The 22,358-nt window shown below is 50.9% G+C and overlaps 12 protein-coding genes across 12 annotated transcripts; 7 read left to right on the top strand and 5 right to left on the bottom strand.

Moving 5' to 3' along the window:
• Positions 1-283: 283 nt before the first annotated feature.
• On the top strand, positions 284-1,623 carry RHO25_000012 (uncharacterized protein; the record flags this gene model as incomplete). Its single annotated transcript, XM_023592644.2, has 7 exons — positions 284-380; positions 429-472; positions 525-653; positions 708-816; positions 869-1,100; positions 1,148-1,493; positions 1,546-1,623. The coding sequence occupies 7 exons, from the start codon at positions 284-286 to the stop codon at positions 1,621-1,623; spliced, it is 1,035 nt and encodes a 344-aa protein (XP_023458527.1).
• A 585-nt stretch (positions 1,624-2,208) lies between these two features.
• Positions 2,209-3,336, top strand: RHO25_000011 (uncharacterized protein; the record flags this gene model as incomplete). Its single annotated transcript, XM_023592643.2, has 4 exons — positions 2,209-2,322; positions 2,385-2,900; positions 2,955-3,027; positions 3,080-3,336. The coding sequence occupies 4 exons, from the start codon at positions 2,209-2,211 to the stop codon at positions 3,334-3,336; spliced, it is 960 nt and encodes a 319-aa protein (XP_023458270.1).
• A 200-nt stretch (positions 3,337-3,536) lies between these two features.
• On the bottom strand, positions 3,537-4,567 carry RHO25_000010 (uncharacterized protein; the record flags this gene model as incomplete). Its single annotated transcript, XM_023592642.1, has 2 exons — positions 3,537-3,995; positions 4,052-4,567. The coding sequence occupies 2 exons, from the start codon at positions 4,565-4,567 to the stop codon at positions 3,537-3,539; spliced, it is 975 nt and encodes a 324-aa protein (XP_023458529.1).
• A 426-nt stretch (positions 4,568-4,993) lies between these two features.
• On the top strand, positions 4,994-5,407 carry RHO25_000009 (uncharacterized protein; the record flags this gene model as incomplete). The annotated part of the gene is made up of 1 exon (XM_023592641.2): positions 4,994-5,407. One exon carries the CDS (start codon positions 4,994-4,996, stop codon positions 5,405-5,407), a length of 414 nt encoding a protein of 137 aa, XP_023459643.1.
• A 440-nt stretch (positions 5,408-5,847) lies between these two features.
• RHO25_000008 (uncharacterized protein) lies at positions 5,848-7,019 on the top strand (the record flags this gene model as incomplete). The annotated part of the gene is made up of 4 exons (XM_023592640.2): positions 5,848-6,108; positions 6,158-6,503; positions 6,554-6,834; positions 6,885-7,019. 4 exons carry the CDS (start codon positions 5,848-5,850, stop codon positions 7,017-7,019), a joined length of 1,023 nt encoding a protein of 340 aa, XP_023459644.2.
• Positions 7,020-7,322: 303 nt separating this feature from the next.
• On the top strand, positions 7,323-8,404 carry RHO25_000007 (uncharacterized protein; the record flags this gene model as incomplete). Its single annotated transcript, XM_023592639.2, has 2 exons — positions 7,323-7,560; positions 7,614-8,404. 2 exons carry the CDS (start codon positions 7,323-7,325, stop codon positions 8,402-8,404), a joined length of 1,029 nt encoding a protein of 342 aa, XP_023459641.1.
• A 107-nt stretch (positions 8,405-8,511) lies between these two features.
• Positions 8,512-9,576, bottom strand: RHO25_000006 (uncharacterized protein; the record flags this gene model as incomplete). The annotated part of the gene is made up of 4 exons (XM_023592638.2): positions 8,512-8,642; positions 8,698-8,764; positions 8,829-9,312; positions 9,362-9,576. The coding sequence occupies 4 exons, from the start codon at positions 9,574-9,576 to the stop codon at positions 8,512-8,514; spliced, it is 897 nt and encodes a 298-aa protein (XP_023459642.1).
• A 476-nt stretch (positions 9,577-10,052) lies between these two features.
• On the bottom strand, positions 10,053-11,280 carry RHO25_000005 (uncharacterized protein; the record flags this gene model as incomplete). Its single annotated transcript, XM_023592637.1, has 4 exons — positions 10,053-10,235; positions 10,294-10,574; positions 10,623-10,977; positions 11,032-11,280. The coding sequence occupies 4 exons, from the start codon at positions 11,278-11,280 to the stop codon at positions 10,053-10,055; spliced, it is 1,068 nt and encodes a 355-aa protein (XP_023458274.1).
• A 357-nt stretch (positions 11,281-11,637) lies between these two features.
• Positions 11,638-13,010, bottom strand: RHO25_000004 (uncharacterized protein; the record flags this gene model as incomplete). Its single annotated transcript, XM_023592636.2, has 4 exons — positions 11,638-11,762; positions 11,827-12,318; positions 12,370-12,390; positions 12,446-13,010. The coding sequence occupies 4 exons, from the start codon at positions 13,008-13,010 to the stop codon at positions 11,638-11,640; spliced, it is 1,203 nt and encodes a 400-aa protein (XP_023459640.2).
• A 741-nt stretch (positions 13,011-13,751) lies between these two features.
• On the top strand, positions 13,752-17,713 carry RHO25_000003 (uncharacterized protein; the record flags this gene model as incomplete). The annotated part of the gene is made up of 4 exons (XM_023592635.1): positions 13,752-14,249; positions 14,314-15,764; positions 15,820-16,078; positions 16,133-17,713. 4 exons carry the CDS (start codon positions 13,752-13,754, stop codon positions 17,711-17,713), a joined length of 3,789 nt encoding a protein of 1,262 aa, XP_023459637.1.
• Positions 17,714-18,840: 1,127 nt separating this feature from the next.
• RHO25_000002 (uncharacterized protein) lies at positions 18,841-19,895 on the top strand (the record flags this gene model as incomplete). The annotated part of the gene is made up of 4 exons (XM_023592634.1): positions 18,841-18,897; positions 18,954-19,009; positions 19,071-19,208; positions 19,265-19,895. The coding sequence occupies 4 exons, from the start codon at positions 18,841-18,843 to the stop codon at positions 19,893-19,895; spliced, it is 882 nt and encodes a 293-aa protein (XP_023459638.1).
• Positions 19,896-19,925: 30 nt separating this feature from the next.
• On the bottom strand, positions 19,926-21,417 carry RHO25_000001 (uncharacterized protein; the record flags this gene model as incomplete). Its single annotated transcript, XM_023592633.1, has 2 exons — positions 19,926-21,236; positions 21,298-21,417. The coding sequence occupies 2 exons, from the start codon at positions 21,415-21,417 to the stop codon at positions 19,926-19,928; spliced, it is 1,431 nt and encodes a 476-aa protein (XP_023459635.1).
• Positions 21,418-22,358: the final 941 nt, after the last annotated feature.

The raw sequence follows: 22,358 nt of genomic DNA, 5'->3' as shown, positions 1-22,358 counted from the left end.
CTGCGGCCCCTTGTGAGTTTGCATAAATGACATGCATGCTGCAAAGATGTTGCCATAGCTCCTTCGCACGTGAACGGGAACGAGCTCGGCCTGCATCAACGACAACGCCTGGCATGATACGAGAAGAGAAGTATCACATGAAAATTTGCGATGGCAGCAAGATGTGCCTTAGAGCAATGGCGGGCAGTGCTGCTATATCACAGTACAGTGATTATCGTAAAGACGTAGCAATCGTTGGAAGGGAATTTGCCTCTGTTGTACCTAGCTAGCACACTTTCCAGCCATGTCACCAATCACTCCAGCCACTCCAACTTCTGTCGACCTCTTGACATATCTTCGTGAACGATCTTCTATCGACTATGACTGCCTCGATCCGACAGGTATAAGCGGCTTCTCTCAGATACATGACCGTTTCTGACTATGAGCAGCTGCAGAGAAATTGGGACCATTCGAGGATTGTACATCGAATCAGGCAAGATACGGTTGGTGATCTTGCTTCGGCATTGTGAACTAATCGCTTGAAGTGGGAAGCCTTTGCTCAGCTGAGCAATCCGAAACACGCTGCGCTGCTCAAGGAAGCTATTGCTCACGCCAGCCGAGCCGAGGCCGATTTCAGAGATGTCTCTCCCGAAGAGCTGGCGGTGGAGTACGGGGTATGGTTCATTGTCTAGGAGGACCTAGTTTCCTGTCAGGCTGACCATCCGCAGATGATATTGCTGTCCCTTCGGATGATTCCTCTAATTCGCGGCTCAATACATGTCATGTGCAATCCACTCTATTCTTGGAATACAGAGAAGGTGTACAAAACGGGCCATCGTGAGTATGATCACACATCTGTACACTCTCGTACGCTAAGCATTTTGTGCAGGTTTTCACAAGATAGCACACGATTTGGATCCGTCCTTCGATCTGTCAAGACTAATAATGAAGGTCCCGGCGACTTGGGAAGGGCTTCAGGCCTGCAGAAAGCTGAAAGACGACAATATCAAGACTCTCGCAACCACTTTGTTCACGATGGAGCAAGTTGTGCTAGCCGGTGAAGCAGGGTGCATATCCATCTCACCATTTGCTCATGAACTGCGAGCTCATCTGGACACTTCGTAAGTCTGCGCTAGCAGATCCCGAGATGGCATGCTGAACGCCGCAGGTACCATGATACACAGCCCATCATGGATCTGTTCCTACAAGCCCAGATGTACTACCAGCAACACGGAGTCCCCACTAAGGTCAAATCCTGCGCATTTATGACGATCGACGAAATCATCACCATGGCTGGGGTCGATGCAATGACCCTCCCAGCAGAAGTCCTGGAAGAGCTTTCAAATACAAAAGATACAGTTGACCGGCTTGAAGAGAAATCCGTCTTCCATGCAGCGGCCCAGAGTCTCCAGGCACATTCTGCTCGTTTGACGAAGCAAAGCTACATCGACGACGAGGCTGGCTTTCTGCGAGCTTACTGCACACAAGGTAGGGGAAGGGCGAAAACCGAGGATGTAAGTTGCACCTTGGAAAGACTTGCCTCACGTGAATCTAATCTTGGAGTAGTCTATTGCTGTCTTCTGCAAGTTTCAGGTGGATGCTGAGAGTCTCATGGCGCAGCATAAACTACGTGCGAAACTTTGATACCGCAACTGGCGTCGATACCTGTGCGCTTCGCGGAGTGTGGAGAGCATCACAGGTGTCACACTCAGTCGTCTTATCAGTGTGTCGTCGCAGCTATTGCGTTTGGGAATAGTATTGTGCGGCCACGCAGTTCAAGCCTCAATAACAATCATGATGCCAGCTGATTGAATGGCAAAGTGAACTATACTAAATAACGGAGACTGCAGTAGGCCGTCGATGTTGTGGCCTGTTTCTTCCAGCCTGATGTCCGAATAGAATATGTCACTCAGTCAATTGAGCATTCTCTGTATACACAATTCAAGCACGAAATGCAGAGAAACTCCACTTGATGACACAACAAAGCTCGTCGGGAATCAAATCTAGAAATGCAAATGATGAGAAGCCTTGCAAAGATCGGAGCTAATATGCCGCTGAGCTTTCATGATCATGACATCTTGCCCGTACCTGCAGCTCCACTAGGCACAGCTTCGTAGCGAGAAGTGTTTCTTGATCTAGTGCGATTTACCTCCAAATGCAAAACCTCAACCTTTTCAAACTTTCACGATCTCGACTCACAACAAACCTGAGCAGTCTCATCTTGCAGCAATGGGTCATACTCGCCAAGTGATCGCATTATGCTCAGTGGGCAACCTTGGGAAGTACGTATGTGATGAGCTGATAGCTGATGGTCGTTACGACTTCGTCGTCATCACAAGACAGGCAAGTTGACTTGAGAAATACTTCTGAAGGTTGTCGCAATACTGAAACTCCAGAAACTTCAGCTTAAACCCGACGATTTCTTTGAGTCCCGCAAGATTGATAGACGCGCCTGTGATTACAGCACGGAGGCAGTCAGAAGGACTCTGAACGAAACGAATGCTAGTGTCTTTATATCGTTCAACAACGCCGATGGACAACAGTTCGTAGACCTTCATTGCGCTTGGCTCGAAGCATGTCGTCAATCCAAGAACTGCAAGCGGTTTATACCCTCGGAGTTCGCTGGAAACATTGAGGACTTCCCAATGCTTCCAAGACACTATGCTACCTCACGAGCGCCGTTTCGGACCATACTTGAATCGGAGAGAAAAATTGAGTGGACAATCGTGAACAATGCATGGTTCATGGACTATTTGTTGAGGGATGAAAAGACTTTCCTGCCGACAAACTCGCATGAGTTCCCGATCAATCCTAATGACTGGACGGCTCTGATCAGAGGCTCCGGGGATGAAATCCAATCTTTCACGAGTGCTCGCGACGTAGCGAAAGCACTCGTCGCGCTGCTCAGCGCTCCGACTTGGGTCAGTCCGGCCTTGAGAATAACACCCATCCCGTCACAGACTAATGCATGATAGCCTTCGAAAACATTCATCGCTGGACAGTGGGCGTCGTTCAACGAGCTCTGTCATATTATGGAAGACTTCTACGGTCAGTGACACTAATTGTATCTGTTGTAGCTTCCACTAATATCATGTCTCAGGCCGAAAATTGACCAAATTCTATCGTTCCGAAAGCGACATCGAGCGAGACAACGCACTCCCCGCAACTCCAGAGAACATGGAGAAGCTGTACATGGCAAGCGTGGAGGAGATGATGATTACGAAGGCCGGTGCGATGCCACGTGATATCGTGGCGCGACAACGCAAAGAGCTCTTTGGGAATGTTCATTTCGATAGTGTTACAGAGTTTCTGGTCGCCGTGGGCGAGGAGCGGGCTCGTCCAGCTAGCTTGCTGTGAATCGGATCGTCCAGAGTGCTGTGAAACATGGTGGCTCTTCGACAAGTCGGAGAGACTGCTGAATCTCGAAGCTATGTGTCGTTAGGTTGCTGAGCACTTTTTGAGAGATGAAGTCGTGTTGAGCAAGTGCAGTCCATTCATCTTTCTCACTAGTGTACGGTTGAGGCTACAGGACTCTCAAGCTAGGGATGTTCATCTGACTACAGCTTCGCTGTGATCCCCGGCTTGATCGATTCTAGTCGCGCACATAACTCAGCCCAAAATTTTCTCTGAAGTATGGTCCCCTCTCTACTCCTTACCATCTCGCCTGGCTCCGTGATCATACTTTCACTCATGTACTTCCCATGAGACTCTGGCCCTGCTGCCGCTGCAGCCACTATGGTTCGACTTCCAACTTCCGTTGATCTTGCCAAAAGAACGGCCATGATGTATAAGTACCATCCTGCTTCTCTGGCAAGCTCAGAGTGACAAAACCCAGGATTCAAACAATTGATGACCACCGGATAGGAGTCTCCTACGCGGGCTGCCATCTCTCGAGTAGTAAATACCTGCAGCAATTTGCTCACAAAGTAACGCTCACCCATATTGGCCTTTACTGGATCCGAGAGCGCAGTGAGTATGTCTTCCTCTTCTGGGGCCCTAAAGTCGGTAAATTCATGCTAGGGTAGCACAATCAGTGAGAAAACCATATACCTCCATGGGCAAATGAACTTACAACTTCGCTCGAGGTGAATGTGAGAGTGGTCAATACATTGTATCGCTCCGCAGTCGTCTTCAACTTCGGCAGGAGGAGAAAAGCAAGCAAGAAAGTGCTCACAACATTAGTCGTAATGGTACTCTCGTCTTGTTCTGCGATACGAAAAGTTCCGGTTGCGATGCCAGCGTTGGCGCAGAGGACGTCCAGACGATCAAGCTCCTCATCGATGCGTGCTGCAAACTCTTGTACGCTGTCGTAGCTGGTGAGATCTAGCCTCATGACAGTGACACATGATGGAGAAACATCGCGATCGATGGACTTCTTCGCTGCTTCGCCCTTTGCTAGATCACGGACTGCTAGGACGACTCGTGATGCACCCAGACGAGCAAAGTGACGGGCTGCCTCGAGTCCCAGGCCGACATTAGATCCCGTGACGATGATGTTCTGTCCGTCAAACCGGGCCTTGGGCAGCGAGGGCGTGATGAAGAGCTGGCGATACAGAAAGCCGCCAAGAAATGGTAGCGGTACTGGCATGATGCGACCTGCCGGGTTGTAACGATCGAATGTGCTAGGTGATTCACTTTGGTGGCCTTCCTCCCATGTGCTGATTCCAGGTCCACACGAACGCCCCTCTCCAAGGCAGCTGATCACACGACCGTTGGATGACGCGCGGCATTAACCACTCTGCAACACATTGTGGATCTCCAAGCTGGCCTAGGATGTTGCAGAAATCTATGCAATAGAGTTCTCTTCCCGCGTAGTTGCGTGAATTATCGGATTGGAGCTCCTCACAGCTCACCAACATGACACTAAATTAGTTGTATGCACGGATCTCAACGATGCAAGGCGTCCCGCTAAGATGGAATGGAAGCAGTATTTGAGGTAATAGTGCAGGATCAAAGTCGAAGGGACAAGGCAACCCGGACACGATCTGTAAATCACGATCACGACTTCTACAATATGGCCGCCTCCAACTCTCTAGAAGCAAAGTACGTGGCCTACATCAATGCCATCAACGCGCGGCCTTTTCCAGGTTTGAAAGAACACATGCATTCAACAGTAACATTGAACGACAAGTCCATGCCTCTGGCCGAATTTGAGAAGTTGCTCAGCACAGACATCGACGCAGCTCCGGATATGCGCTTTCAGCTAGCTATGCTACTTGTCGACGAGAGCAAGCAGCAAGTCGGGTGCAGGATTGAATTTCGGTGCACTCCCCTGCAGAAGGAATTCATGGGACATCGGGTGCACGGCAAGATCAAATGCATGGAACACATGTTTTACCAATATCGAGATGGCAAGATTGCGGAGGTGTGGTGGATGCCAGGCGAATTCGTCGGCATTAGTCCCAATGCAAGTGCGACAAAGCTCTGATGGGGTCGATCCTTCACTTGGGCAAGGTGTGTGGGGAGGACAGGGATGGATGCACGGATGGACATTTGCCTATTTGGGCAGGTATATGAGCTAGGGTATGCAGTATGCAAGTCGACTTCTGCATAGTTTGCGACCACATTGAAGGATCACCACGATTCGGTATCTCGATCATGATCTGCATTCTACGAAGCTGTCTCAACGTTTCGAAGCGTGCATCGGGTTCGTCACTCCGCATACTGTCTTGTGGTCAAGTCGTTAGAGCTGAAGCGACCATGCTCGTCAAGTCGCGTTGCCAGCGAAGACGATTGGAGCTCTGTCTGAGGGGAAGCAAATGCACCGCACGAGCAAGATTCGCGGTCTTGCCTGTATCCTCAGATTGTGCGTCGAGAGTGCTCCCGACATCGACCGCTCAGCTCGTCAACATACTGTAACACACGATCATGAACAATACAGAGGCATCAGACAGCTTTGCTTCGGTCTGTGGACCACCAAGGCCGATTGTTCCTCTCTTGGATGGCATCTCAGACTACCATCTCTCGTTGGTAGTGCCGATCATAGTCCATTGGCTCACTGCCGGTATCTACGAGGCATTCCGGCAATTTGGAATCTTCAAAAGATATGAGATCCATACTTTTGATGAAGAACAAGTGTGGAACAAAGTCAACCGTGCGGAATGTCTTCGAGGCGTGATTGGCATCCAGGCATGTAACGCTTGACATGTTCGTGAGCGCGATATTAATGAAGTCGCAGGCCATGCAGACGCTTGTCGGCCTTCTACTCGGGGCAATCACTTCGGAAGAAAATCTGGATCATAGCTGCGTAGAACTTTCACTTTGGGAACGGAGAATCCAAAGCGTTCTGCTGCTTTCGATGTCAGCCATCGCAACAAAGAGCCTGAGTCCCACCTATGCCGTAGTCGCCTGGCCAAGTGCAGATCTCACACTGTCACTTGAATATTATACCTACATAGGGCAGGCCGCTCGAATATTCTATCACTGGATCATGCCGCTATTGCGATTTTACATTGCGCTGTGGCTCGCCGACACCTGGGTGTTCTTCGTTCATCGAGCAGAACACAGCAATCGCTGGCTGTACAGTGAGTACTGCTCCCACTATGAGCAGAGCACGGTTGATCACTGTACGCAGAAACGTTTCACGCCCGTCACCACGAACTGTTCATACCGTACAGCTGGGGTGGTATCTACGATCATCCCATCGAAAGTCTCTTCCTCAGCGTCGGGGCTTTCGCGATCGCCATTGGAGGCACTGGAATGTCGCTCAGAGAGAGCATGATATTCTCCGCCTTTTCTTCTGCAAAGGCTTGTACCGATCATAGCGGTTATGCCATCCCTTGGAACCCCATCGACTTCTTCACAACCATAGGGGCTCAGTATCATGACAAGCATCACCAGCGGTGGGGCATCAAGGTAAGCATTCGTGTCGCGAATTTCGCCTACCGAGTGTTGACGATGGCCAGAATAACTTTGCACTGCATTTCCAATTCTGGGATCGGCTTATGGGAACTGACATGCGAGACGATGAGGCCGTTGAGATATTGTACATTCGCAACAAAGAGTCAGCAAAGGCTGCCATGTTAAAGCGACAGACTTAGACTCGACTGTTGAATTGCTCTACCATCTTACATTTGTATATGCACTCAATCGACTTGATTCTGATTGATCATGCTGCTTTCCAAGATCAATTCTGTTTCGATTGGTTGTGCAAGCGAGCAGCCTTCTCCGAAGCAGAGAGTATCAAGCTCATCATCATGTGATGTATTCGCCAGCACGAGCTGGGCCGTTTCCCTGCTAGAGTACTTATATGCATCGAGCTTCGACTCCCAACGCCTTCCGACTTCCTTACGTATTTTCCGAAGACCCTGAATTTCATTCAGGACGGCTTCTGCGCCACGACAATGCCAGCCATACCGATGCAATCCCTCATTCTGGTAACTGGTGCCAATGGTTACGTTGGCACTCATGTCACAGAGCAGCTTCTTGAGCATGGCTATCGTGTACGTGGCACAGTTCGCGATGCGTACAAAGGAAGATATCTGCACGAAGTCTTCGACGGGAAGTGGGGATCCGAGGCATTGGACATTCATGTCGTTACCGACATGGCCACCGAAGGAGCCTTTGACCATTTGTTGAGTGGTATCGTTATCCCGAAGCTGGGTCTTCGACATGTTAGTGCTAAAGCAATGTAGGTTGCGCGGGAGTGATACATGTTGCATCAGACCTGAGCCTTGATCCGAATCCATACAAAGTCATTCCTATGGTGGTCAATGGTGTGAAGAATCTGCTGAGCGCTGCGGCCCGTAATCCCAGCGTCAAGCGGTTTGTCTTCACATCGTCTTCAGCAGCGACAACTGCTCCTATCGTCGACAAGGAATTTCGCGTGGACAGTAGCACTTGGAATTGGGCAGACGTTGAGCTCGCCTGGCAGCCTCCACCTTACACCGAAGATCGAAGACTTGCTGTGTATGCTGCGAGCAAGACTCTAGCAGAATTAGAGTGCTGGAGATTCGTGAAAGAGGAGAAGCCTCCCTTTGTCCTGAACACCGTCTTACCGAACTGCGTCATTGGCAGGATACTCTCGAGTAAATTATCTGCATCGACAGGAGGGTGGTACAAAGGTCTTTGGGATGGCAAGGCGGATGATCTACATCTCCTACGACACGTATTCCCTCCACAGCATTATGTGAACGCCACGGACACAGCACTCTTGCATATTGCTGCTCTTCTAGAAGAAGACGTTGTGGGTGAGAGACTCTTGGCTTTCGCAGGTCCGTTCAACTTCAACGACACTGTCGAAGTACTGGAACGACTTGATGCCGCTGGATGTGGCGGGGGGACAAAGCATTGGGAGAGGATCGAGAATGCATCGAAAGATCTGAAAACTGTAGACACAGCGAGGTCTCAAGAGATTCTTGAGCGGTATGGAAGATCAGGTTTCAGTGACCTGGAGACATGTCTTAGGGAAGCAGTGACCTCTTGAGAAGGTCATGCAATTGCCTGTGGGCAAAGAATTGCTTGAGATATCTGATTCGGCTGCTATGAGCGGCAACGTCAATCGACGCAGGCTCATTCAACATAAGCCACCAACTAGATCGCTGCAGGGACTATCAATGTCTCGCCGCCATCAGGGAATAAGATCTGGTGATTGTAGAAGGATCCTGCAACACTGGCCAGAAGTAGTATCGTGCCGGCGATATCTGACTCTTTTCCTGCCCGACCTGCGAAAGTTGTTGTTGTTAGAAGTTGTAGCCAGGAAGTAATGGCGGAACTCACCAGATGCATTAACAACGGGACGGTTCATGACAGATTTCTGATCTGCTCCCGAGCATCCTGTAGTCATCTGAAGCCGTCAGGGACAAGATCAATGAGCAGAACCTCATGCCTTCTGCCATGTTGGTGCATACCTCAGAAGGAAATGTGCCTGGCGCTATCTGGTTCACTCGAACACTCGTCTCTGTGAGCAGAGAGGCCAGCATTCTACTGAGATGCACCGTTCCTGCCTTGCTGGCTGCGTAAGAAATGTAGCCTCGACACGTGTCTTTCAGAAAAGCTGAGTTGCTCGACATGTTGATTATGCTCGATGTGTGCCCGTTGAAAATTCCAGAACCCTTTTCCAGAAGAGGCAGAAACGCCATTGACATCAGAAACCCGCCCATAACGTTGGTTTCGAAGGACTTACTCCAATCGCTCGGAGTTGATCGTAGAAAGTGTTCTGATATGGCATGAGCGTCTTTCAAGCACGGTTGGCCATTCTCCGCAAATCGTGTTTGGTGGTCCAATGCGATGCCAGCATTATTGATGAGGAGCTGAATGCCATTCCCCTCGATAGAGCCAATGTGCTGCGCAAGCTCCATAACCTCTTCCTTTACGCTGATGTCGGCGACCAATCTAGGTCAAAGGTCAGCGGATCGTGGCAAAAGCCCAACGATATACTTGCGGGATCATAACTCCTGGGCCGGTGTTGTAGATCGCAGTGACAACTTCCAAAGCATCTTTCCTTCGATCTACAACGTATACCTTTGCTCCGTTTGCCACCAGTGCTTGTGCAATCATGAGCCCAATTCCAGATCCAGCACCTGTTAGCACCGCCGTCACGTATGATATGTCGAACACATTGCGGGATTCGATTTCTTCTGGTGCTTTACTGCGCATGGCTGATTTGTCTCCGGATGATTTTTTGTTGCAGTCGAGAATCTGTGGCCGAAGTCACATGCAATAGCACAACGAATTACAACCACTGGGCCATTCGATGGGTTTCTCTACCATTGGTACGTTGCAAGCCCGCCGGCTTCGAGATGGCATGACGCAGATGGGCTCCGGTGATCGATCCATTTCAAGCTGTGCGATGTACAAAGAGTTGTTCTCGTCTGCGACTGCATTGCATCTCAACATACGCTAAGCTATTCACTCAAGGATGCATGCGCCTGCAGAAAGCCACCAAATGCTTATGCATGTACAGGCCCCGTGAATTTAGCACACGGCTGAGAGGAGGTCTCCACATGGTCTGCAGCTTGTGGGAATAGCTCCACCCGCGTTATATGCATCACAAGACGCGAGGTGCATACACTACCATAGCGATCATGCATCTCATCCATCACTGCACTCGGTACGATCATCCAGCGCCATGCTCAGTCCAGCTTCGCTGCATCGATGGACCTGCCCCTGTCCGCCTCTCGTTGAGCAGTACTCCTCAGCAGCATCTTCTCCGCGTTCAAACGGCTTCTAGCCCGATGGCGTGCAATCTCCGCAACATCGTCAAAGTGCGTTCCCATCAGCCAGTCCCAGACAGCCAAATGAGCGCCGAAATTTGTCTATCACCCTTGTCAGTCGTAATCGTTCTTGCAGACAGAAAGCAGGACGCATGCTCACCTTGAGACCCCAACTTTGATGATGGACATCATGAAAACTGGCATCGGTGCCAGTGATTGCTCGTATCGGGTCCCATGGAAATACATAGCCGCAGTGGTCTGATACATTCTTCAGCGTAGAGTACCCAAACAGCAATAGCGTTGAACGGGTGGGCAATGCCGTCACCCAGCAACCGATGCTATAGGCAAGTCCATCTACGACGATGCTATCGAATATGTGATTGTACGATCCGCCCCAGGCATATGGAACATATAGCCGGTGGTGTTGATAGTGGAAGTGTTCTTCTATCGTGTTAGCTTGATTGTATTCGATTACTGTGAATCACTCACTGTACATCCACCTATTTGTGTGCTCCATGCGATGTATGGTGTACATCCACGCGTCTGCTACCAGCAGTGCAACAATGATCTTGACTAGTGGCACCAGATACCAGTACAAGGCCTTGCCCGCTGACAGATCGAGTGCGCTTGGCGTATCGCGGGCGATATCAATCGCAGATCGGGGCCATGATAGAGCAGAATCACTTACTCCGAGGAGGGGTCTAATGGATGCCATGACCTGCTTCAAGGCCATCAAGACAACGCGTGCGCGTCTGGTCCACATCGCGATTCCCGCTTCGACGTCTTCCATCAGTTCGGGGTCGGTATTCCAGGTAAGAGCAATTCCAAGACAAGTCTGCATGGCCTGCTGTCTCGTGAATGACTATCACTGTGTTGAAACTCAAGGACTCAGACTTACCTGGCATTTTATTGTTGAGACAAAGCAGTCCCACCGAGTGACTTTGTTCTTCGTGAGCTCCTCCGCCGATGTATGTATCCGATATTTGCTCAGCCAGTCAAATCGATCGAAGACTTCAAAGACCGCAGACGCTGCCCAGTGGATGACGATTGGAAGTAGAATAATCAAGTACTGGTCCGGGATGCCATTCAGCAAAGTCGGTGCCGGAGATTCGACGGGATATACGGGATGGGTCTCGTTTGCGATCATCGTAGGCGGCAGATAACGAGCTCTCACTCCGCGAGGACGAGGGAGTTGCGATCAAGAGTAAGTGTATAACAAGAAGACGAATGAATAGTTTGGGAGGTCCTGGCCACTGTTGCCTTAAGACTCACCAATGTCATGCGGAGCGGGAAGACGCGCCAATTGGAACAAATGAGCCGCACCTGAGCTATCACCGGTCACCATCATCCCGTGACGAGTAGAGCTCAAGCTGTAGCTTCGATTGGAAGGAGATGACCGCCACTGCTTTGCCTGCTTGATCGCTTGCATGGCTGGAGTATGAGACGTGCCAGACGCGAAGATAAGCCCGAGCAGTACATAAGAGGACAGCTTCCTGATATCTTGCTATAGAGATTCAAACACCACGATGATTTCATCTTCGAGAGATCCTGGTTCTTGTACATTCTGCTTCTTCGCGACAATCTTCGAAGAAAATCGTGAGTATATGGCGGCAAGAGTGTGTTTCATCACTACAACGAGGGCCGCATTAGCAATTGCTTCAATGACGGATTCATCAACTCTATGAATACGTACAATACTGCGAGAGCGACGCGCCGACACACATTCGGCTGCCACTTCCGAACGCCCAGAGAGGTTGATCAGAGCCAACTTTCAGTGTTCCGCTGTCGCTGATCCAGCGCTCAGGGTGCCACTCGTCGACGCAGTCGAACGTCTCTGGGTTCCGATGAATGAACCACTGGAAGACGTTGACTCGCGTACTGGGAGGAATCTCGAATCCAGCGAGAGACACAGAACGATCTTGTGGTGTGACCCGTGGCAAGGGTGTGCTGTTCGGCCGCATGCGAAAGGACTCTTTCAAGACAGCTGATAGGTACGGGAGTCGGTCCAACGATGCTGGAGCTGGCGACTGTGCTTCTTTCAACTCTGCATCGCCGCCTCTGTCATCATGATAGGTCGCATCTTCAGACTTGGCACGAGGCATGCAGGCTAAAACCTCGTTCCTCAGCTTCTCTTGTGCATCGGGATTTTGAGAGATGTAGAGAATCGTGTACGCCAATACAAGCCCTGCCAGCAGTTAGTACTCTGGATCGACGCTCTTGGATGGAGAAGAAGTACCTAGAACTTCTCGAGCGCCAGCTACGATAGAGAGAGGTCAGAAAGTGTTTGTAGGATGGTTTTGAGGGTTGCTCACAGATTTGATCGAAGAGCTCACTTGCAATTTCCAGTCTCTGCTCTTCGCGGCTCATCTGTGGCGAGTCTATCTCAACTGCTGCTTTCAAGACTTGATACAACGAAGCTGGCTCTTTTGACAGACCTGTTGGGTTCATGACTGTAATGTCGAGCTCAGCCCGATCGCAGATCTCAAGAAGCCACTCCTCAAGCGCTTCTCGTGATGTGTAGTACGACCTCGGTAGCATGTCTACTCCGATTTTTCTCAAGGCTCTTGTCCATCCCGGAAGCTCTTGTGGCCAGAACGCCTGCTTACAGTACATCAGTTCATAGTTTTCGAGCCAAAGACCAACACTGGGCAAATCAAGCAAATACTTCGTCCCAGCTGGAGCACCCAACAAAGTGCTTGTCAACGCATCCAGACTGAGGGCGTAGCATAAAGGTAGAATGTCGAGTGAAAGTCCTTGGTGTCCTTCGATGAGGGGCAAGAGTCTCTGGTAGAGAATCTGGTCCACTGTTGTACGAAGGGGTTCCGAAGTGAACAACGCCGTCTTGGCCAGCGCAGCGGATACTCTTTTCCTTCGCATGGAATGATCGTGTCTTTTCATACTCGAGAAAGAGGTTTTGCGTCCGTAGTAGCGGTAGAACCTGAAATATTCTGGCTTCTCAAAGCTTCCATTGTATATCGGTCTGACTCCATGCTCGTAAGAGTTGATAGACAAATCCGCCGGCCCGACTCTCAGGATGGGGCCGAGTTTTCGATGCTTTGCTTCCAGAATTTTTAGTTCTTTTCCTCTATATCGCTGCCATAAGACCCAAGCGGAAGATACGCCGCAACTCCAATGGGCGTGGGGAACCTGGTTCAAGCTTGATCGATTGATGTGTCTGAAGATGGCCGCCGAGGTCAGAATGGCAAGAAAGGCAAAAAGTGGTACTAACGACCGTTCTGGTTCAAGGACAAACGACGACATGTTTATGGCCTGGGCTGAGGTCGCCATTGAACTTTTGCAACTATATAGCGGCAGTATTATGAGCTCAGGCTGGCGAGGGAATTTCCAAGCAGCACGTAACCCATAAAGCTCACCCAACGCTAATGCCGCTCGACATAGCTCATGCATGGGTCGCTTCTGCTCAACGCGTGATTCTCAGAACTCGCACGGGCTGTGCAGCAACCACTTTGGCAGCTGAGATGCATACGAGAAGTGGAACATGCAGAGTATTAGACTTCCGAAGTGGCTGACATGTGAAAATCGATTTCAATCCTCCATGCTATACAAGATCCTCAACGAGACTCTGTGTGCAGTCATTCGCAAAGCCGCTCATGCGTCATGGCAGCACACTCGAAGATCAACGATTGTAGATTCAGCATCGCAAGCAGCAATGAGAGCCATTCATCCTCGGAGGATCAGATCTTCCGTGGAGGACCGAAATCTTCCGGTGGATTGATAACTTGCTACGCAAGGGATGGTATCTCTTCCACAGAGCTCATATTGACGGCATGGGCCTTGTTTCTGAGATCATATCTTGCCACCGACCTTATCGCTTTCGCATCAGTGAAGGACACCAGATCGGACAGGACAACGATCAAACAAGCTGGCCATGGGACGAACGGACAACCAGAAATCACCACCTATAGTCTCGAGATTCCAAGCCAAGGCTCCCTTCGACATGTGTTTGAGCTTATATCCAACAAATCCACAGGGACGCCGTTCGACGCGGAGCATTTGGTGCACTACAACACCATGATTTTGTTCCAGAGCCGAGACGTCGTCAGCAGAGTTCCGGTGAACTCAGAAATGTGGCTTGGTGTGCACGGCAGAGAACAGGTGAGCAACAAGGGAACCAATTTTCGCAATGCAATACTGCCGTGGAAATCTGACTTCTGTGCAGATTGAGTTTTGTCTGATTGTCACCCCAAGCTCCCAATTTTCGAGTCCAACGATCGAGCTCCAAGGACCGCACCATTCGGTGAAGATACTTCAAAATCTGCTGCAGTCCTATCAACACATTCTCTACGCTATTTCCTCCCAAGCTATTGCGCGGTCAGTTGGGAGCCTTGAGCCGTTGACAGCATATGATCTAAGTCAGATTTATCACTGGAACAAGGAAGCTCCAAAGGAGATGTTTACAACGATTCCAGGGATCTTCGCTATGCATGCGCAGAGAAGACCAAAGGAGCCTGCAATCTGTGCCTGGGATGGAAATATGACATATGCGATGCTCGATCATTTGTCCACGAAACTTGCTCAATTACTTGTTCAACTCGGAGTCACACGAGAAGTCATTGTCCCATATGGATTTGAAAAGTCAAAGTTTGCAGTCATTGCCACGCTTGCTATTCTCAAGGCTGGTGGTGCTTTCATTCCGCTCGACTTCAATCATCCTGAGCAACGGCTCCGCTCTATCATCGATCGCACAGAGTCCCGCATCATACTCGCGTCGAAACTCACAGCGCCGTCATTTCGATTCTTGGGACCAAGAGTCCTGCAGATTGATGACACATTTCTGGACAGCCTGCCAGAAGAAAGTATTGCATCGAACCCACTGCCAGTAATATACCCCAACACAAGTGCATTCATCCTCCTGACATCCGGAACCACTGGCCAACCGAAATGCATCGTCGTAGAGCACTCTGCCGTCTGTACCCTGAATGAAGCATATGGAGAAGCGCTTCACCTCAGCAGCAGATCGAGGGTGCTGAGCTTCGCCGCATACACGTTCGATGTCAGCACTGTGGATATGTTTGCTACACTCCATCACGGCGGATGCATCTGCATCCCGTCGGAGCAAGACCGCAAGAATGATCTCACTAAAGTCATCCAAGACTTCCGAGTCAATTGGGTTGATCTGACGCCCTCTTTTGCGCTGGCTAGTATTCCCGATCCCAAAGAAGTGCCATCATTGGAGACGCTGGTCTTGGCTGGAGAAGCAGTCGAGCGTGTACATGTCGCACATTTCGTTGGAAGAGTGCATCGGGTGATCAACTGCTACGGGCCCGCAGAGGCCGGAGGCTGTCTGGCAAAGATGTACTGCAATATGCAAGACGAGCCCCAGATCGTTGGCCGTCCGCTGGCTAGTGCACGATGTTGGATCGCCGCTTCTGAGAGTTCAAGCCGACTTGCACCTATCGGAGCCATAGGTGAGCTAGTTGTTGAGGGCCCAGCGCTAGCACGAGGGTATCTCAAAGATCCACAAAAGACGGCTGCGGCATTCTTCCACCATAACGACTGGAAGTCTCATGCAGAGCTACCAGGGCCTCAGAGGCGATTCTACCGAACTGGCGATCTTGTTCGATATACCCCGCATGGTGAAATTGAGTTCATTGGTCGCCGAGACACACGGTAAGTGATCATCAAGAAATGAATAGTAGCAGTTGGTGCTGATTTGGTCCATTAGAGTCAAAGTCCGAGGTCAGAGCATCGAGCTCACAGAGATTGAGCACCGCCTTTCACAGCATGCTCTCGTAGAGAAATGCTTGATTGTGTTCCCGCAATCGGGCGTGCATGCTAAAAAACTTGTGGCAGTCGTACAACTCCGAGTTGCTCTCGACTCAGCTACTCCTCTGCTTCCTGTGTCTCCTCGAGATCTTTCACAGCGCGGATTCTCGTCAGCTTCGTTGGAGCAACTTCTCTTGCAACAATTACCACCATACATGGTACCATCGGAATGGCTTGTAGTCAATCGCCTTCCTCTAACTGACTCCAAAAAGATAGACCGCAAAAAGATCAATGACTGGGTGCTTGGTCTCTCGATCACGGACTCTGGCCAAGACATCTCTTCTCCGCTCCTGCCAGACAGCTGCACTACGCCTTTGGAGTTGAACTCTATCGTCAGCAAGATATTGAGCAATGGTGACAAACAAAAGTATGATGCTCTTATCGGTCGAGACTTTTGTTTGGCTAATGCAGGCATCGACTCCGTGCAAGCGGTCACTATTTCGAAAGCGGTCAAGCAGAATTATGGCGTGCAAGTGTTGGTGGACGAACTCATTCAACCAGATCTAACCATCGTCGGACTCGATCGAAGGATAGCTGCACTCCAGGCTAAGGACGTAAAGGCAGCAGCCAGCAGCAGCTCAACCTGCTTCCAAGACGAGATCTCAACATTGGCACGAGGATTCGAGCTGAAGGAGCCTCTCAACGGAAGAAGACCAGTGACCAAATCACCAATGTCACACGTGCTCTTGACCGGAGCAACAGGCTTCCTAGGCATCGAAATACTGCGGCAGCTACTTTGTATGAGCAAAGTTCGCAAGGTCTTCATCCACGTTCGTGCACCGGATGTCAAGGCTGGCCTCGAACGAGTCATGACAGCAGCGAAGAAGGCAAATTGGTGGTCAAGCACCTACTCCAATCGTTTAGAAGTATGGCCAGGAGATCTCGCTCGGCCAAACCTGGGTCTAAGTGACCTCCATTGGAAGCATATCACTGACAGCTCCAACATGGGAGAGAACCTGGATACTATCATGCACAATGGTGCAAAGGTAGACTGGAATCTTGCCTACGAAAGCCTAAGATCTGTGAACACAATGTCGACACTACAGCTGCTTGAAGCCATCGCAAGGCGTCCTGGTGGACTACGATTCGTCTACGTTTCAGGTGGCCAGGCTCTCCAACTCGAGGATGAAGATGAGCAAGACATGATTAAGAGTTGTGCTCATGCAACGGGCTATTCGCAGAGCAAGGTTGTTTCTGAGATTCTGGTCCGGCGTTTCGCACGCGCTAGCAGCAGCAGAGGCCACTCGATTCATGTGGTGAAGCCCAGCTTTGTCATTGGAGATGTACAACGGGGCATAGCGAACCCTGACGATTATCTATGGAGGCTCACCAAGGCAGCAATACAGCTGGGAACGTATAGTCGTGGAGAACTGAAGAATTGGCTCTTCGTTGCAGATGTCCGCACAGTGGCACACACAGTTTGTCAGGCTAGCCTGATGGACGCGACAGAGCTTGTGGTGATAAAAGTCTTGGATGGACTTTGGATGCGAGACTTCTGGAGTTCTGTGATACAGGAGACTGGACACATTATGGTGGCAGTGAACGATGACAGATGGTGGAAGCTGCTGGCGAGCGACGTCGAAAAGCGTGGCACAGAGCATTGCCTGTGGGCATTGCAAGACATACTGAGGCCAGGGACAGGATGTATTTCTGCTACCATGTTGAAAGCACCAACAAAGCTCATGACGGCAAGGAAACCACATATCACGCAAGCCATCAAGAGCAATCTGCGCTACCTCCGAGACGAGCTTGCATTCTTGCCATCGACGCCATCCCACCGGGCGAAGTTATGAGCGTAGCATAGACATAGGGAGTGGACTGATGGACAACTCATTCAGCCAAGCTAGTCTCGAGAACCATACTAAATGTTGTATCGACCTAGGTGCGCACAACTGGGTGTCCCAGATCATTCCATGTGTCACGGCGGTGTCCGTTATGGCATCACAGGCTTCCCAGTAAGCTGCCGCTGGCGTCAGTCCATTGTCTGTGGGTCTCGTATTCTTGCAGTGCCACTACGGAGTGCATTCACCGCATGCAGCAAGAGCTGTTCAATCCATGGACCCACAGACAGACACGACCAAGCCGGAAAGACCGACGACGCGCATCATGTTCATGTGATGCATGCGTATACGTGAGGTTCCATCCTCGCCTCGCAGTCCTGTTGACGCTGCACTATATGCCCGATGTTGATCAGAGGTTCGCAGATCTTCGGCACACGAGCGGAGTTCCGGAGCTCGTGCACGAATGCTGCAGGCGTTCTCGTCCTGCATGCTGCAGCAAGGGGAGCTCAAGCTGTTGTGATCCGATGTGCTGGGAAGGATTGTTACAATCCGGGAAGCTTGCATAGATCTACATGATCTGCGTGCTATGATGAACGAGCCCGCTGCTTGCCAAATACAGTGGGTCAATCCTGCATTGGAGTCATGAATCTCTCCAGGCTCAAAAGAATTGTGGATACGATGGTGCAAGGCAGCGAAGAATAATCCCAAGTCACATGCTTTCTACGAGGCATGCGCGCGGAACAACGTTTCCGTCCACCTCTGTCGCAGCTCAACATTTCTGTGCTTGCCGGCAGGCAGGAAAATGTAGTGAGTGGGCCAGCATCTGCAAACCCGTACAGTCGGGCATGTTCCCGTGAACGGAAAGGACACGCAAACGGTGGCTGCAATCATGCCCAACGCAATAGACAGCTTCGATGGTGGATCGCTTCCAGAACGTCTGGGTCGCAAGGACTTTTGCCAATGGAGAGGAGCAAGAGCGCTAGGTATAACGTATGACCTGGTGGTAAGAAGAATACATGTGCAAAACTTCTTCAGAGTAATCGTGAACGAGATTGCAAAAAGGTTTTGTGAACGTGGAACGTTGTGGCTCAAAGCATTCCCTCACAAGCACCGCTGGAGCCCCAACCCCTCTCCCCATCATGTCGACAAACAATCATGAGTTCGATCTGCATAGAATCTTCAATGTAGAAGGAAGAGTAGGTGTACATTCCGGAAAACCGCCACCCTGCATTGCGTTGATGACTTGCAATAGGTTGCTGTGATCACAGGCGGCGGCTCTGGCCTCGGGCTGATGGCAGCACAAGCGCTGTCAGTGCCACGAACGCCTTACTTTCTACCATGCACGACATTGACTTACAGAAACTTGCAGTGCTGTCAACGGCTGCAGGGTGTACATTGTAGGTCGCACTGCTGCGAAGTTGGAACGTGTCGTGCAAGTACACGGCCAAGGCATCAAAGGCTCAATCATACCGTTGGTCGCCGACATTTCGCGCAAAGACGAGATTGCGTATGGAATGCTCTCCAGGTGAAATCGGTGGCATGAGCATGACTGACTTTCCAAAGGCGCCTCGTCCAAGAACTGGAGAAACGAGAGAGTCACGTCGATATCGTCATCAACAATGCGGGAATATACAGCAATCGACAGTGTCCCGAGGGTTCCAGCGCAGTAGAAGTGAGACAAAACTTGTTCGACGTGGAGAATGCCACCTTTGAAAACTGGAATGATGTGTATCGAACAAATGTGGCTGCGGTCTATTTCGTAACGACAGCTTTCCTCCCGCTGCTACAGCGTGCCAGCGCCCGCCGGCCCGGCTGGACAAGCACTGTCATAAATATATCCTCGATCAACGGCCTCATCAAGGAGTCGCTCAGCCGATTTGCTTCGAACTCGGCCAAGGCTGCAACGATTCACTTGACCAAGATGCTGGCGGTGGAGATTGCTAATTGCCGCCTTTCCATCAGAGTCAACTCCATTGCGCCTGGACTTTTTCCGAGTGAGATCACCACGGGCAGCAGCGATCAAAGTCAGAAGTCTGTTCTGCCGCCAGGAACATGCAGCGAGATTTCGGCTGGAAGACCAGGCAACGATGTGGACTTCGCAGGGGCAATCCTCTTCGCGGTAACAAATGAGTATATAAACGGACAAATCGTCGCCGTGGACGGAGGCTATCTGGTTAAATATGGAAAACTATGATGCACGCGCTGTGCTTATCGACTCCGATACTCATTCAGTATCTTCGTCCTGTTGGTCACGCCCGCCAGTAAATGAAAACACAACAATGCCAGCGACAGCGCAGATGGCTGTCAAGACGGTGACCGTCACCGCCCATGTGCTAACATGGTACAGAGAACCCAACAATGCAGGACCAAGGGCAGTGGCCAGACTGATGCCGATATTGAAGGTGGAGTAAGTTCGAGCAAAAGCTCCGCGGTCGAAGAGATCGGGATGCGTACCACGCAACTCATCTGCTACATCCGAAACGTCCGTGGCCAATGGAGCAAGCACCAAGGTCAGGCCTAGTCCGGTTGTGGCAAGCAAGATATACAAAAGAATGTGATCGACAGTTTGGTTGTGGCGTATCAAGGCCATTGGCCATATTCCACATATGGTAAGGAAGAATCCACAAGCGGCAGTATTTCGAGCTCCAAACTTGCTCGATAGGAGTCCGGCAAACGTGCTGAGTAAGCTCGGCAAGGCCAGTACGAGGAATGCAGTCCCAGCCAGTGTCGACCCCCAAGAAAAAGTACGCTGCACCATGAGTGGAAGAACAGCGTCAAATCCAGTGATGGCCGTGGTATGGATGAACCCGCCAAGAAGCGCAGCCCGGAGGCGTCGAGATGCTAGAACAAGCCGCATCCGGCGCAACTCCAACCCTATTCCACTGCCTGCGCCGCTGCTTTGGACAGTTGTAGCCGGCAGAAGCGGCGACTCCTCGGATATGTCTGAGGACGGTGCAGTATTCCTCAGCGGAGCATCGGCTATGCTCAGCCGTAGTCCAATTGCAACGCCGATCAAACCTGATATGGCATAGAAGACGACATTGTATCCTCCATGGTCGTAGAGGAGACCGCCAAGAAATGGCGAGCCAACCAGACTAGCACTCAGTCCACTAAGAGCAAAGCCGATCCAGGCTCCTCGAAGGCCAGATGGCACCATCTCATGTATCATGCCTATGCTGCTGACATAGATCGCACAAGCTGTCACTCCCTGCAGACATCTTGCGACTATGAGGATCCATATGCTGCCGCCAAAGCACATGAGCAGCGTGGCCAGCAGAGCTGTGCTCTGAGCTATCAGGTACATGGTTCTCATCGTGCATATGCTTGCGCATGTCCAACCAATGAATGGTGAACTGATGGCGTTGGCAAGCCCGAAGGCGACCAGCATACTGGACAGCCAGAATTGAACTGTCTCATCTTCGTCAGCGTCATGCACGATCTCTTCGGGAGTGAGAGAAGTCGGAAGATCCTGCCTACCATCTTCGGGTGCGACATCCAGTCTCTCAACGAGAGAATATGGAAGAATTGGCACCAGCTGCGAGCGCACGACGGTCAGCATGTGTTGCTGACGGGCTGTCGTGGCAGCAGTCACTCACCACTCCATACAAAGAGCCGTCGATGAAGGTCGCAACAAAGGCGGTGAGCCCGACCAGCTTCGTTGAAGAGCTGAGGCCGCTCTTCCTGCTCATCGCCTTGGATTCGCGCCCCGAGTCCATGGCCTTTGCAAGATGCTCGAAGGTCAATTGAGATATCGACAGACGTTAAATGCTGATGTTGCGAGTTCAATTGCTGCTCTTCACTGTCACTATATGGACGATGCAGTTCTCATGAATCGCGGCGATCCTCATCCCGCAAGTGACGGTGGGGCGAGCTCAGTTCCACACTTGCAACAGCCACAGACAGTGCTACGAGACTTGTGTGCTACGACACATCAAGAATTGGACGCGGTATGCCAAATCCGACACCTCGTCGACTGCATGTACCCAATGGAGGCGCTCTCTATACAGTTCCTAAGTCCTCATCTCATCCTTTTTGTCCTATCAAAAACGTGGTGGGCGATGGCCAAGATAGTTCGAGATGGTCCACCAGCCGCGCTTGCCGCCAAGTGCTACAGCAGACGCACCTTGGTACGCCCATCGAGTAAAATTACCCCATAGCCGCGGGAATTGGTACCGGCATCCGTGCCGTACCACGGAGTGAGACTCTCAATGTCTGCTCTCCTGTGTAACGTCAAGACTGATCTTGTAGAGGCTGGGAGCCTTCTCAGATACCTGTCGCAGTGCATTATACAAGAGTCGTCGAAGATCCTGTTGCCAGATATCAAGAAATCGAACGATTGGCCTGGCCGGACATGCTCGGGCGAGAGGTGACGCCACCGATCGTGGTCTTCACACCCTCCTCAGATGAACCTCCATTCCTTGCTCTCAAGAGTCATCGAATGCACCTTTGGGTTTAGGGTTAGGGTTAGGGTTAGGGTTAGGGTTAGGGTTAGGGTTAGGGTTAGGGTTAGGGTTAGGGTTAGGGTTAGGGTTAGGGTTAGGGTTAGGGTTAGGGTTAGGGTTAGGGTTAGGGTTAGGGTTAGGGTTAGGGTTAGGGTTAGGGTTAGGGTTAGGGTTAGGGTTAGGGTTAGGGTTAGGGTTAGGGTTAGGGTTAGGGT

Source organism: Cercospora beticola, chromosome 1 (genome assembly GCF_033473495.1).
Source record: "Cercospora beticola chromosome 1, complete sequence".
NCBI lineage: Eukaryota > Fungi > Ascomycota > Dothideomycetes > Mycosphaerellales > Mycosphaerellaceae > Cercospora > Cercospora beticola.
This window is presented reverse-complemented; position numbering and strand designations above follow the sequence as displayed.